We start from the raw sequence: 15208 nt of genomic DNA on the forward strand, positions 1-15208 counted from the left end.
TGTAATTTTATAGTAAAGCAAATGGCTTAGATTTAATTTCGGAACTTTGGAATTACCAGGTTAAAATACGAGCCAAAAAAGAGTATGTTTTATAACAAACTTTTTTAGCATACTATTTTTGCCATAATGAATAGCTAAAAAGGACAATATTTGTCCTAAGTGTTGCCTCATTTTGAAATTCTGTGCTCTCCAAGGGCACAAATATCACAAAGAGTGATATTTGCATAATGAGGAAGCACATAATGGCAGAAAATTATTCTCAACAGTTTAAGTGAGAGAGCAATTAAGGAATCAATTTAGTTCACATCCTGCAGGTTGCTGAAAGGCCACAGAGGGAACCTTTGTGTGCTGCTCAACAGGAAGAAAACAGACTTAATAGCAGTTTATGACTATCAGCAAGCCACATATTTGATTTCTTAAAAACATAAAAGATATTTGGGACTTTCCTGTGCTTTGCCTCAGTCATGAGAGCAGAGGCTTGGAGCTCAAGGGCCTTCTATGGCCCTCTGGTCACGCTGTGCTTCTCACCTGACCTAACACTTATCAAATTACTCAGCACTTCAGCCGCCAATCTCAAATGCTTCTACTTCCCCTATCAAGGGATTTATGCTTTTTACTTTCTTAAAATCCCCAAATAAGCCAATATACATTTTTTCCTTATATTTTCTTTCTTACCCCTCATGTAGAAAAAAATAAAATCTTTGTTTACATTTTCCTAATGGTGTGTTATTAGAATATTAAAATGAAAGTCATTTTAATAAATTATTTAAAAAATCACTTTTAGACCTCATTAATGCAAATACATGTTGGGTTTTTTAGTACAAACCATCATTTTCAAAACTAAGATATGTCTCCATGAACTATAATAATGGCTCTTCTTTTTAAATACATGCTTTTAAAATGGTTAAGAATTTCTCCATATCTATTTAGAAATTTAAATAAGGATGGATTCAACAGCAAATTTCATTAAATATTTTCTTGTTACTTATTAAATATTTTCTATCCAGATAATGAAAATGTTCTTACTCTTGTTACTGTGTATGTGATTAATTGGGTTGGTAGTCTTTTTTCACTCCATTGGCACCCAGAGATAAATTTGCACTTAACAGTATTGAAATGTGGGCCATAGAGAGATGGGTGTTTTATTTGGTTTTCTAGAAGCTTGCTCCTTCCTTTTACTGCTGTGCTACTTGCTAACTGAATCTCAGGTCTGAAAAAAACTGCTTATATAAAAAGCTCTTCCAGAGAAATTTACTTGCTTGTTCCCTTCTGTTGCAGACTTCTCTGATTTTTCTCCCAGTGCTTTAGCCAGGTTATCTTACTTAGATTACTACTGAGTCACCCCCTCCAGTTCACCTGACTTCCTGTTGTATGTATATTACTTGTAAATTCCTATAACTCCTTCTTGTAACTGTTTGTATTTTCAGCCTGAAAAGTCTTTTTTCCAAGACTCAATGTGACAAAAAAAAATAAATATATAAAATAAAATTAGTTAAGAATTAAGTTTAAGCCGAAGGTAAGGTATTTGTGATCCCTTTATTGTTCTTAAGAGGAAGTTACTAAACAGATAAAATGTCAACATCATATTCTTTTACAATTAAGACTAAGAGCTATAAAGCTTTTAAACAAATGTTCACAAATGATTTAAAAATAGCTACATACGTGTTTAAGAAATATTTGATGGGAGGGAGGAAAGAGTCAAATAAGGAAGAAAAAAGAATGAAGGGAGCAGAGAGAGAAGATAAAGAGAATGTTAGAAGGAAAAAGGCAAACAAAGGGAGAGAGAACTTTCAGAATCAAAAAATACATTATGCCCTCTTCTTCCGCAGGGCCTTTGCACATGCAATTTCTCCTGCCCGGAAAATTTCTACTTTCAGCCCTGCTCTTGTTTCTCATCCAGGGACCTTATTTTGGTTACTCTTATTTGCCCTTCAAGTCCACTTAGATATGACTTCCCCCAGGCAGACTTTTGCTTTATGTGTCCCTAGAATATTTTGTTCTCCCATTGTAAAGTCACCAGACTCTACGGTGATTGTCTACTTACTTGACTGCACTGCCACCCTAAGGCCCATAGGGCTAAGGATTCTATTTACTCTGATTATCACTGTATTTCCAGCACCTGATCCAGTGCTCAGTACATATCTGGGGGGCAAATGAATGAATGACTTGGAAACTGACAGAGGATAAAGTAGGGAAACAGCAGAAAAAGATTCAGACTCAGAGGAGAGCTACTCTAAACAAATAATTTTATTCACTGTCATTTGAGCAGCTAACATATCATTGCTATATTACTCCTTCATATGCATAAAAGAATAAAAATTTAGATAGGAAGTGACAGTAAAAGGATCTTTAAGAGACTTCCCCCCTTAAGATAAACTCCAGAGAAAATTCCCTAAAGTGTTATCTTCCAGCATCACATTTGCTTACCTTTGCTATTCGACTAGCTGTTTCTTTGCAAAACTGAGTTGGGCTGTCAAAATGCTGGATTAAGTGAGGCAATAAGCAAAGGATGTTAAGAGGAAAGCCTATCAAAAAAAAAAAAAAGCAAACAATAACCAATTTTATTGCACATTATTTTAAAAATTAAAGGATTTTTTTTTTCATGGTTCACAAAAACCATTTTCTTTTTATTTCCTGGAGTACTTGATCTTCTAAAAAAAAAAAAAAATTTTTTTTTTTTTTGCTTTTACCAAAGAATTTAAGCTATCTCACATATTAAGAAAACCGTAACTGTTTGTGGAAAAGCAGAAATTAGTAGATTTCAAAACCAACGATTAGTTTACATTTCACTATATTAAAAAAAAAAGCAAAGAGTTGGTGCAATTCTAGTCACATCACCTGACAACTGGGAAGGATCCACCAACGTGTGTTTGGAGACAGCAATGAGTTTACTCAGGAGGTGCACTGTCATTTCCTGTGTGGATACTGAGGTAAAACCCTTAAGGAAGAGCTGCTGAAGGCCTGGGAAATTATTCCACTTCAGTTTGCTTTGTACAGTTTCAATCTTCTCTCGACTCTCTGATTTTTCCAAAGGCAGGTGGATCAGCAGTTTGTTGAGAAGTCTGAGAGCCAGGAGGTATTCATATTCATAATCTGATTCTAATAAAGATGCTGCTATCCAAAAAATGGTGGCCATCAAGCTGGCAGGCTCAGTAGTGGGCTGCACATCATACACGGCTTTCTCTCTCAGGGAGGAAAGGCTTCGAGTCCTCGCTAAGCTACTGCTGTGGTTGAGCCGTCCATCCATTATATCCAGTGTATTACTCCGCCGCCGGTCACCTCTTCGGTCACCAATTAAACTTAACCTCAAAGAGTTACTTCTTGCATTACTGCTATATCCCAAGTAACTGCTACTATTAATGGGACTTGTGCTTAGATTGAGTTGTCCAGTGCTTTTCCTGTTAGCTGCATACTTGTTTCCCATTATAGGATCATGGTATGAGGTTCTTTAAAAAAAAAAAGAAAGAAAGAAAGAAAAAAAAAAGATGAATCCATGCACAATCGCTTCTTTTGCTACATTAATTGTACTCTTGAAAACACTGCAAAATGGTAACTGTTACCAGGAAAAATCATTTTTAAGTATATCTGACTTTGCTTAACCCAATTTCAGTTCTTTCCTCCCTATTAAAATGTACAACAGTATCTTTTCCACTGTGGCTACTTTGGGTTGGATGAGGTTTGATTTGAAGCGAAAATTCTGCTATAGTTATCGCTGATAACTTTCAGCTCTGGGATTTAGTACATATTACGTCCAAAGCAGGCCTCGTTTGTCTCACCCCCAGCCTCAAAGGTCCTGATGTCCCTATTTCTGTCAATTCACATTCTTTCCAAAAGAACCAAGCTCAAAAATTTAGTTTTGATTTCTCCTTCTCCCTCACATCTAATTATCATTGATTAAAAAATAATTACAGAATACTTTCTACGTGTGCCAGCAGTATGCAAAATGCTAGGAATATTAAAGTCCATGGAAATGGATAAATTAGAGCCTGTTAGTTGCTGTTATGAAAATATTAAGAAAATACTGTGAGATCCCAAAGGATGGAATGCTTAGCATTCCCCTGGGGCAGTTAGAAATTCTTAGCTAGGAGGTGATATTAAGATGGGACTTGAAGGATAAATCAATTTGGGATTTGCAAGGAAGACAAAGTTCGAAGAGAGGCTGGTCCAGGGAGAAGGAACAGTATGTGGAAGGTGTGAGTCCCGAGGAGCCTGGCCTGCTGGGGTGACAAGAGGATGTCGAGTGTGGCAGTAATACAGCCTGTCACTGAGGCTGAAGCCAAGTAGCACAGCAGAAAGGTCTCTGATTAGGGTGTCAGAGGAACGGCACTGCCGCATACTAGCCCCGTGAGCTTTCACACGTCTCACTGTCTGAGGCTCATTTTCCCACCGGCAATCCATCTGAATTTAGGGGTAGTACTCTCACTGCCGATATTAGAACAATATAGTATTACACATATTTAACTATTGAAGGTCTAAATACAAGTCTACCGGTTGCCTAGTTTTTCAGTTCTTACTGAGAAAGGGCAGAAAGAAGATCGTAATGCTTCATGGTTTCAGCCAAAGTATCAATTGCAGATTCTAACGTGAGAAGAAGCTCAATCACAAATCCCTAGAAAAAAAAAGGCAGATCTTAATTAATCATACTCTGGAAAGAAGAAACTGCAATGCACTTCCTGATGAGATTTCAAAATAGAATAAACTCCACATTAATATTACAAAATAAACTCTTGAGCAACATGATCTTGCTGATGGATGAGAATGCATCAAACTAATGGTATAAACTGATTGTACTGGCAACACGATTCACCCAAAATTACCTGGGTCAGAAATCTAGGAGCCATCCTTGTTTCTTCCTCTCACATCTAAATTGAATCCATCAGCATCTTGAAAATATTACTTTAAAAATAAATCCTAAATCTGACTTCCTTTTCTCTACCTCCATAGCTCCCCTTAATCCAAACTATCATCATTTTGGCCTGGACTCTTACAAAGAGCCTCTTAACTGACCTCTCTTGCCTTCCTAAGGATTCCACCTAGCCTCCAGAGTGAGTTTTTAAAAAAAGCAAGTCATATCCATCCCTTCCTTTTAAAACCAATGGGTGGTTTCCCATCAATTCAGAGTAAACTCCCACCTCCCACCAGAACCTCCTTGGCCTCACATGATCTGGACCTGCTTACCTCATCAATCTCCTGCCTCTGGAGGCCCCCAACCAGTACGTTCTAGCCACATTGGTTTGCTTGATGTTCCTTTATTTTGTTTTAATTTTTGGCTGAGCCATGAGGCTCGTGGGATGTTAGTTCCCTGACCAGGGATTGAGCCCTGGGCCCCAGCAGTGAAAGCGCCGAGTCAGTCCTAACCACTGGACCGCCAGGGAATTCCCCTGATGTTCCTTTAAAAAGCCAGTTGCTTCTGCCTCAGGCCCTTTGCACTTGTTAGTCCTGTTTCCCTCTGCCCTCTTCCCCAGATTATCACAGGGCTCACTTCATTTAAACATGTGTTCAAAACTCTTCTTCTCAGATGATCATAAATAAATAAATAAATAAATAAAAAATCCTCTCCCCCATCATTCTTTAACCTGTTACTCTACCTTATTATTTTCACAGCATTCATCACTAAGTAAACTTGTATTATACTTTATGGGTGGATTAAAGGCTTGTTTCCCCAATGAAATGTGAGCTCCAGAATGCCAGGAACTTTGTCTTGTTCATTACTGTATCCTCGGTGTCTAAAACACTGTTAATAAAGTCATGAGTCTGTACAGACCTATGTAAGCTCTCTACTGCAGTATTTCACTTAATTTATCTTAACAAATGGAATTCAGTGTTCTAGTTTACATCTAACTTCAAATTCCTCTTATACCTTGTGGTCATCTCAGAATAATATCCAGGTGTGTGTGATAAAGCTGTTTCTGACAGGCACTATTTAATTCAATTACTGTGTTATTAAACATTAATTACACAACTTTGTTTCTTAATTCTTTGCTTGTTAGCATCTGACATCAGTAATTCTATACAACCATTATCTTGCTCTACCTGCCATGATTTACATTTGGCAATAAGTCCTTGACAACGAGGCGTGCTCGATACTTGCTGAAAGAAATGAATTAACTACCTGTGCATCTTCTCCTGGATCCCCTACAGTTTCTACAAGTCTGGAGAGAACATCAGAAAGCGTAGTTGCCGAAAGAGGCTGCTTAAGGGCCCTGAAAATCTGAAAGGATCTCCCAGCATAGTGTCGAGAAGAACAGGAAAGTGCTGTCTGCAGAGCAACCTCGCTAAGATGATGTTCCAAATGAATTCCTTCTGTGAAAGCAAAGGAAACAAGTAAGTGCTTGTTTTTCAGGATATATATAGGGGTTAGGATCAGAGGCTAATAACCATGTTAAACCCAGTGCCAGCACAATACCTGGCAAACTGGGTGGGCACTAATATTTCATAAGTCAATGCTTTTTCTTTTCATTAAATTCCGTCTGCACTTTAGATGACTCTTCATTCTAATCTCCAGGGAAGTAATCCCTGAGAACAGGGTTTCTCAGCCCCAGCATTACTGACATTTTGGCCAGATAATTCTTCGTTGTGAGGGCTATCCTGTGTAGTGTGTGTCTGTGTAGCAGAATCCCTAGCCTCTACCCAAGTGGACACCAGTACTAACCACTTGCCCCGCGCCCCCTAATTGTGACAAAAATGTCTCCAGACATTGCAAAATGTCCTGAGAAGCAAAATCACCCCTAGCTAAGAACCACTGTTTTAGATACATTTTACTATAATTTTCAGAATGTGTTAAATTTTAGATAGAAGCCCAAACCAGTATAAAAATATAATTTAAGAGTTTGTCATCTCTACCTATGTTCCTTCAATATAATTGTTTCATAATAAACAATTATATTGTAATTTTATTATGCCGTCTTACACCAAACTAAGAACCCCAGAGCGTCAAAGTAGCATTCTGATTTCTAAGTAGTAACAATTTTTCTTCAACCAGAACAAATCTGTTATCACTAGTAAGTAAAAAAAACCTGTCTAAAACTTTTGAAAATTTAGACATGTTAACTTGTCAAATTTTTGCTAAACATTATCAGAAGTTTTGACATCACACTAAAAGATCTGCTTGAAAGTAAATACTATCTGAAATGATTATTAAAAGATACCTGAGCTTGACTGCTTAAAAACAGAAACCACATGTTTCAAAAATGTAGTTAACTGCTCAGCACTCTTTATGCTAGGATTCTTGGCAGAAACATCCTCATGGTTCCAAAGGGGCCCTCTTTTTCTGAAAACAGAGAACAGACATGATTCCCTTGGTTTTTAAACTTAATTAAGGTTTACTCATACTCACCTAAAATGTGCTTTTGCAGTTAGAAAGGATAGTGGTTGAATAAATCAAACAGCACGTCACACAGTCTACTGCTACTATTTATGTACTTGGATATGTAATGATCTAGAGCAAGTACAGGAAGATCCAAGTTACGTATAATTTCAAAGTCTTCCATTGTTACAGTCAAATTCTCTCAGAGGTAGCAGGAAAAGATGGCAAATTTTGCCAAGTGAGAAGAGTACTGGTTATTGCTTAGGTATTACAGGTCAAAACAGTCTTGTTTGTAGAGGCTAGACTGTTATTTAGATTGTAATGCCAATAAAATAATTTATAAGTTAAAACTACCTGTCGATTCTTTCTTTAAAATATCTTTGCATTCACCAGCTTGGTTAGTAAGGGTTAGGCCCCTTATTGCCATAGGCCCAAAGTGCCCTGGAAAAAAGATGTGCTCATGCTGCCTCTAGTCCGTAACACCTCTAATTCATCACATACTTTGCTATGAGACTGATTTTCTCAACATTTTTTTTTTTTTTTACGGTACGCAGGCCTCTCACTGTTGTGGCCTCTCCCGCCGCGGAGCACAGGCTCCTGACGCGCAGGCTCAGCGGCCATGGCTCACCGGCCCAGCCGCTCCACGGCATGTCAACATATTTACTTAATTGGGTCCTTCACCCTCCCCATCCAGCTCAAAGATTTTTGATAATGTCTCCTTTCTTAAAAGATCTATAACCTCTGGCCAGGGCTTCATGGCCCTCCAGCTTGTCTAGAAATTCCTCCACATTACACTCACGCTGGATTACTCACCAGTTCCAAAAATACTTTGTTTTCTCACACGTCTGTGATTTTGCTCTTGCTGTGGTATACTAGCCCCTTTCTCCCCACCTACGTTTCTTCTTTATCTATAGTGCTTTTGCAAAGAGTAGGCCATAAATAAATATTTGAAGACTGAATGTTAATGTAGCTAATGGAGGCAGAAATATATATTCAGATAATACTGTATCCTCTTTGGGTACCTGGTATCTAGTCATGATTAAGGCCCTCCTTAGGTATAACAGTGTGAGCAAAAGAAGAAAGTCCCTGGTTGCATCAAATTTTCTAAATATTGCACAATACAAACCTGCCTATTCCAAATCAATGACCCTTTGGAAAACAAAATAGGGTTCGCTGAAGCTGACAAATGAAACAATGACAACACAGCTATGCGTCAGGAATGGTAGGAGCTGCAAACGTTACCTTGAGGTAATGAATTCCATGAGGGTTTTGACTTTTCCATCCTGCTCTACTGAGATGTCGACCTCGCTGAGGATGGTGGTGTGTAGATGTGAAATGGCAGCACTGTTATTTCCTAAGCTGATACTAGAGGAGGTAGAACTTGAGCTGAGCCCTGAGTCGGTCATGGGGGAGGGCTGGTAATCAGGTATAAAATCGCTAACACCTGCTGAAAGAGACACGGGGTGTGAACGCCCAGATGGAAGCAATCTCCCACAACCCTCAAAGAAGTGAGCCTCACAAGCACCAAATTACACTGAGTGAGTTTTTGAGCAAACGTTGTTTTCGGAGCCTCTCAGTCAAACTTAACGATTTGGACTTGCTATACAGTCCTGTGCTGCCATCTGCTGAACAAAGTTGAAACTGGCAGTTTCCTAATATTTTGGCATATTTCCTCAACATAGGTTGCCATTCACACTTCTATATATAATGAGAACTGGTTTTTAATTTCTCATGTTAAGGCGTCTATGCTTTCTGCTTCACTTTACTTAAACAAGGACGATTTTAAAGTCTATTTGTTATATTGATATTATGTCAATTATTAAATAATTCTAAAGGTCATTACTAATGCCCACATTTACAAAATAGCAAAAGGAGCCTTAAAAACAAACACCAAACTATGAAATTTTGAATAGAAATGCTTTAACATAAAAAAAGCCAGTAAACTTTATTCCATTCATCTTTTAATCATGGTTTAAAAAGGCGAATAAGTTTACTAATAGATGTCTTCTCACGAACTACAGGTTTTTAAGTAAATAACAGGGCTTTAAGTAAGTAACTTTAAAATGTTATTAACCCTGTATGTGGCATTATATGATTAGGAAAAAAAAGTAATTTTATTTCAATTTTATAAGCCAATTATTTTCTAGATCATCTATTATAAACCTGATGGTACTGATGAATGAAATAAATAAGTTAGGGCTATTAGGGAAAAAGAAAATATAACTTGAAAAGTAAAACAAATTCACATCAACAGTGAAATAAATTTTACATTAAAGTCTCATTAATTTGGACCTCACTACTTCAAAATACATAATTTGGAACTTACTAAACTTCAAGATGTACAACATTTTAAGTGCAATCAGTACAACTGAGTGAATAAAAATTTTTTTTAAATTTTAAATGTCTTCCTTTGTCAATTTTTCAGATCTTGAGAGTAGGGGGAATCTAATACAAGTTCACCATCTTTGTCATAACCAGTGCTCAACAAATTAAGCCACTCTTTCATTGTACCTTTAACTTACATGTGGAGAGTTTAACATTTTTATGACAAAGACCCTTAAAGGTAAGAGAGATTCAAATACTCCAAGTTTAATTCCTTCTTCTATGAATTAATAAATAATGTCAATGGTACTTAAAATAATAAAACTACATTAAAAAATATTCTCTAGTATCTCAACGTCAGTTGATGTTCTCTAATGCAGGATCCCAAATTAACGAAGTACGGTTCCAGTTTCAAACTGTACTTTTTTTTTTTTTTTTTTTTTGCGGTACGCAGGCTCCGGACGCGCAGGCTCAGCGGCCATGGCTCATGGGCCCAGCCGCTCCGCGGCATGTGGGATCTTCCCGGACCGGGGCACGAACCCGTGTCCCCTGCATCGGCAGGCGGACTCTCAACCACTGCGCCACCAGGGGAGCCCCAAACTGTACTTTTAAAGCAAATACCTGTGAAAGTATAATCTAAGTGTGCAATTTGTTTGACTGTAAGCACCCTGGGCTCATTAAACTCCTTGTTCCTGAGAAGGACAGAAGCAACAGTTCGGATGTTACTGTTGGATCCCATTACTATTAACAAGTGCAGAAGCAGGCGTTTACAATGTTCATACACCTCAGGGTGGCAGTGGTCAAACCCTAAAGAGAACAGTAGAAGATCATCATCAGTAAAGAGAAATAATGAGTATTCTTGCTATCAAACTCATATTTTAAAAAGAAAAGCAGAAATTATATAAAATATTTTGTGAAAGATGACATAGTACATCAATCAAGTTCTTTATTGGCCTAGAGTATGTATACACTTTTACAATAGCCTATTGTCCTACTGGACTAGGGAGAATCAAGACAAATTTCCAGTGTGTTTTATGTCTAAAAGTTAGTAATCTCTTAGAAACTAATACTCTGTTACATAACACTAGATGTAAAAGAACTTTTAAAGGCAAGCATTTTTTGTGCCTAGAACACAACAGAAAGTCAGGAGATGTTTGCTTACTGAAAGAAAGCAGTGCCTATATAATATGTGTACATATCAGGAAAATTTAGGAGAAGATGGCTATTTTGACTTGCTTCAGGAGAGCAATCCCACAAGCATGAAAAGTGTTGCTGATGTGATGGATCCCACGTTTGTTACAGAGGGCACAGTGGAGTTTTAGCTGTAATAATCAGACTGTCCACAATCTAATTCTTTTGGGAAACACTTAGTACCCGTCTCAATTTTCCATTTACTCTGAAAGTTCCCAGTCCCAGAGGTAAATTTATTTTACTCCTGCTACAGTTACAGAGTTTTTCCTGCTGGAGGGCATACCTGTATGCCCTGTATGATAGGAATGGGTATAATAGACTTGTTTGTGGTTAAAGGAGAGGCTAGGAATAACTCTGCTCTAGACCACAAGAATCACGGTAAAAAGTGTCATGGAAATAACATACAGAAAATAGAAAGAGAAATAGGAAGAAACTTTCTTGAAACCATATCTCCTTTCCCACTGTGGAGAACAATATGGAGGGTCCTCAAAAAACTGAAAATAGAGCAACCATATATGATCCAGCAACCCCACTCCTGAGCATATACCCAGAGAAAACAAAAACACTAGAAAAGATACACGCACCCCAATGTTCACAGCAGCATTATTTACCACAGCCATGACATGGAAGCAACCTAAGTGTCTATCAACAGATGAATGGATAAAGACAATGTGGTCTATGTACCCAATGGACTACTACTCGGCCATAAAAAAGAATGAAATAATGCCATTTGCAGCAACACGGATAGACCTGGAGGGTATTATGCTCAGTGAAATGTCAGACAGAAAAAGACAAATACTGTATGTTATCACTTATAAGTGAAATCTAAAATATAAAACAAACTAGTGAACACAGCAAAACAGAAGCCGACTAATTGATATAAAGAAGAAACTAGTTGGTTACCAGTGAGGAGGGGGAAGCGGGGGGGCGGGGGGGGGGCAAGGCAGGGTGGGGAATTAAGAGATACAAACTACTGTGTATAAAATAAATAAGGTACAAAGGTATATTGCACAGCACAAGGAATGTAGCTGACATTTTATAATAACTATAAATGGAGTAGAATCTATAAAATTTTTTGAATCATTATTTGTACACCTGAAACTAATATTGTAAATCAACTCTACCTCAACTAAAAAATAAATAAAATGCAACCTGTAAAAAGCAAACAAACATACTATACTGACTTTCAATTATCACAAAAATATAAAATGAAGGAATTAGCGCCGAATATGTATTACCTATAAAGACTGCATGAAGAAGAAGATGGAGGTAGCTTCCCCATTCCACCTTCACACTATGATCGATAATGAGATCCGTCAAAAGGATGACGGCTATGTTACACCTATGACAAACAAGAGCATTATTCATGCGTCACTAGAGTAAACCTAGAGAAAATCTTATGCAAATTACTTGAAGATTTTAATATTGTCTTTTATGGAAAAAATACAATTTCTCAAGAATAAAAGAAGAAAAGAAATACAGCTGAAGAAACCGTTACGTGATAGCTTTAGAAAAAACCTATCTGGCTAAGGGCTCCTTGAAGTCAAGGCCCATATTTTCTTCATCTTCAACCCTAAGGCCTAGCACACTGCTTGCCACATAGTAGGTGTTCAGTATATGTTTGCTACAATACTACATTTCGAAAGAATGCAGTAACTGTTCTATTGTGGTTTTTGCTAAATAGAAATCAGCTTAACTCAATTCAAAATAATAGTGCCTACTACCGGAAAATAATATTTTTCAGATGTAGTAACTGGGTCCCAGAAAGGTCAAGTAACTATGCCAGACACCCAGAAAAGCAGCAGCAGCAGAATTAGATTTAGTAATACTAATTGTAAACAGTGAGAAGTGTGAGTTTTTAGATTTCTTAAAATCTAAACGCACGGATCGAATTTGTTGCAGTATCAAAAGAAAGAAGGTTTCTTATGTTCTGTGTTGTCAGCGTAAAGAAAGCTGGAAGTGTTAGACAGTGGTTTGGCTCATATGAAATAGGAATGACACTGTGGTCCACCTGTGAAGAGGTAATCCAGGTGATGACGTTTCAGGCAAGTAATCCACCAGTGGTGACCAGCAGCCTCCAGCTGGTGGGAAGGGTAGTGGCTCTCCTTGATTATGCTCCATCACTTTCAGTCGCCAATTAGAATAAAGTGGCATTGAATCACCTATCAAAATAAAATGATCTCATTGTCTACACCATCTACTTTCCGCCAATGTAAGCAAACTCTAGTAAAACACCAACTATTTATAGCATTGGAAAGTGATAAAAAGAATTTCCCACTATTTGGACATATGTTTGCTAGGTAGACATGGGTACAAATCTTATCAGATTAAGCAAATCAGAGAGAGAAAAGAGATATCAATTCAGGTTCCATCCTTTAAATCATAGCAAAACTACATGAGCACTTCATCATGATTCCACAGTTGATGTCCAAGCTATGAGACCACATTATAGGTAAAGCTGCCTTGTAACAAGGGGCTTCTGGTAAGTTACTCAGTTCTAAATTTCCTGAGATAGGGCCAGTACAAACCCATCTTCAAAGGAAATCTGCTCTACCACAGTGGGGCTGCAGGGTGCAGTAAGAAAGGCCATCAGGAAATGTGAGTTCTGTGTGACATGGGTAAGTCACTTAACCTCTCTGGGCCTCAGTTCCATCGTGTGCAAAATGAGGAGATTGGACCAGATCATCTTCAGGGTCCCTTCCAGTCTGAAGGCTTGTGCTTCTATTCTACCCTACCTTAGTGTTATAATGAGACTCGGACACATTATTCATTTTGCAATTGCAAGGGAGAACGTTTTAGTAAAACGTGAATCCCACGAAAGTTCAAATCTGTTCAAAAAAGCAGGCTGTTGGTCAATGTCTGTTCTATGATGCTTCTTGAGAACGAATTCTTATGTTCCTTTTATCTACAGGGAACCTGTGCTTTTGAAACATATTTCCCCCACTTAACGTTGCTTCTTAACATCAAGACATTTCAGATTATGTTGGAACACCACAAGTGGCAGTTAAATACCCTTCTTAAAAACAACTTCCGGGAAGAATATAGTTATTAACATTAATATAATGATAATACACCTTGCCATCACAGTTATTAAAAAAAAAAACATTTGGAATGTATTACTTTTTTCTTCTTCATAAGATCCTCCAGAGCTGCTACTGTACCGAGATTCTAGTCTGTGATGTTGACGATTTAAATGACTGTTCAGTCCACTGTAGATGTCTAGGTGCACATAGCTATGGGAATGATCACTGAGTTAGTCACAGTTCATGGCAAAGTGGTATTTGTACTTTATGTTTCACTTTCTTTGCTTAAAAAAGAACACAGTACACAAAATACTAAAGTTTACTCTGATATATATTAATTTCCACATTACAATTCAAAAGCTTAAGCTTTGAAGTCAATTATTTCTACCTGAAGATTTTTCTTAAATTGTTGTGATAATAATGTGCTGATGAAACCTATTCCATATAAAACAGGCAGAGTAAATATCCATTTAGAAAAGTTTAAAAATGTAGCCACACAGAAAGTGACTGACCATACTCTACCTATTCATCCATTAGTGCATATTAAAAAATCTAGCATGCCAGCATCTTTAATGTTAAAATAGTCAATGTGGAAAATTTCCTCACTAGAATTTTAACACAATGAAATATACATTCCAATGCAGAAATTATCATTTATGCTGATGATAATCTGTATACGTCAAACTGACAGGCTAATGAAGAACAGAGAAGTACTTACCTCTCTTCAATATTCTCTTTTATGGGCTTATTATCGGGATTGCCGTCCATGGGAGCTACCATTGTATTGCTACTAGAAGTAGTTCCTGTAATCATAAACAAAACAGTATCTATGAATTTAAAACCTAGGATAGCTCAATAAGAACAAAAGATTTCAAAGTATAGATGTCAAAACTCCACTAAAATGAGAAGGTGATTTTTAAAAAGGAATGTACTCTTAACAACCAAGAGGGTAAGGAGACAACAGCAACAAAATTATGGATACTGGAAAACAAATGGACAGGAAGTAATCAAGTGTTAAGAAGGCTGAATCCAGAGCTGTTAGTGGAGGAAACAAGAAGCTTCCGTATCTATACTGCTGAACCTCCAAAAGGTCAGGAATTAGTGGCTTCAAGTACCTCTGGAAGTAGGGGTTGAAGGAGGTGCTAAAAATGGCAAGAACGGGGCTCCCCTGGTGGTGCAGTGGTTGAGAGTCCGCCTGCCGATGCAGGGGACATGGCTTCATGCCCCGGTCTGGAAAGATCCCACATGCCGCGGAGCGGCTGGGCCCGTGAGCCATGGCCTCTCAGCCTGCGCATCCGGAGCCTGTGCTCCGCAACGGGAGAGGCCACAACAGTGAGAGGCCCGCGTACCACAAAAAAAAAAAAAA

The 15208-nt window shown here is 37.8% G+C and overlaps 1 protein-coding gene across 18 annotated transcripts in view; it reads right to left on the minus strand.

Annotated features, from left to right (window-relative positions):
- Positions 1 to 15208, minus strand: part of FRYL (FRY like transcription coactivator) — a 293278-nt gene that overhangs the window by 41330 nt on the left and 236740 nt on the right. For 15 of the 18 annotated variants that reach the window (XM_089911901.1, XM_089911907.1, XM_089911905.1 and 12 more), the window contains 11 exons: positions 14561 to 14645; positions 13940 to 14052; positions 12831 to 12981; positions 12058 to 12161; positions 10250 to 10435; positions 8549 to 8753; positions 7149 to 7270; positions 6113 to 6303; positions 4515 to 4609; positions 2839 to 3446; positions 2428 to 2525 (listed from right to left, as the gene is read on the minus strand). In XM_089911901.1, coding sequence (XP_089768027.1) covers positions 2428 to 2525; positions 2839 to 3446; positions 4515 to 4609; positions 6113 to 6303; positions 7149 to 7270; positions 8549 to 8753; positions 10250 to 10435; positions 12058 to 12161; positions 12831 to 12981; positions 13940 to 14052; positions 14561 to 14645 — 1958 coding nt within the window. The remainder of the gene's footprint in view (positions 1 to 2427; positions 2526 to 2838; positions 3447 to 4514; positions 4610 to 6112; positions 6304 to 7148; positions 7271 to 8548; positions 8754 to 10249; positions 10436 to 12057; positions 12162 to 12830; positions 12982 to 13939; positions 14053 to 14560; positions 14646 to 15208) is intronic. The other 3 variants (XM_089911908.1, XM_022564609.3, XM_089911898.1) reach the window with 2 other exon arrangements.

The sequence above is a fragment of the Delphinapterus leucas genome, chromosome 5, assembly GCF_059928025.1.
Source record: "Delphinapterus leucas isolate spDelLeu-1000000601 "Yukka" chromosome 5, BTC_Dleu_Yukka2, whole genome shotgun sequence".
In the NCBI taxonomy this organism is placed as follows: Eukaryota; Metazoa; Chordata; class Mammalia; order Artiodactyla; family Monodontidae; genus Delphinapterus; species Delphinapterus leucas.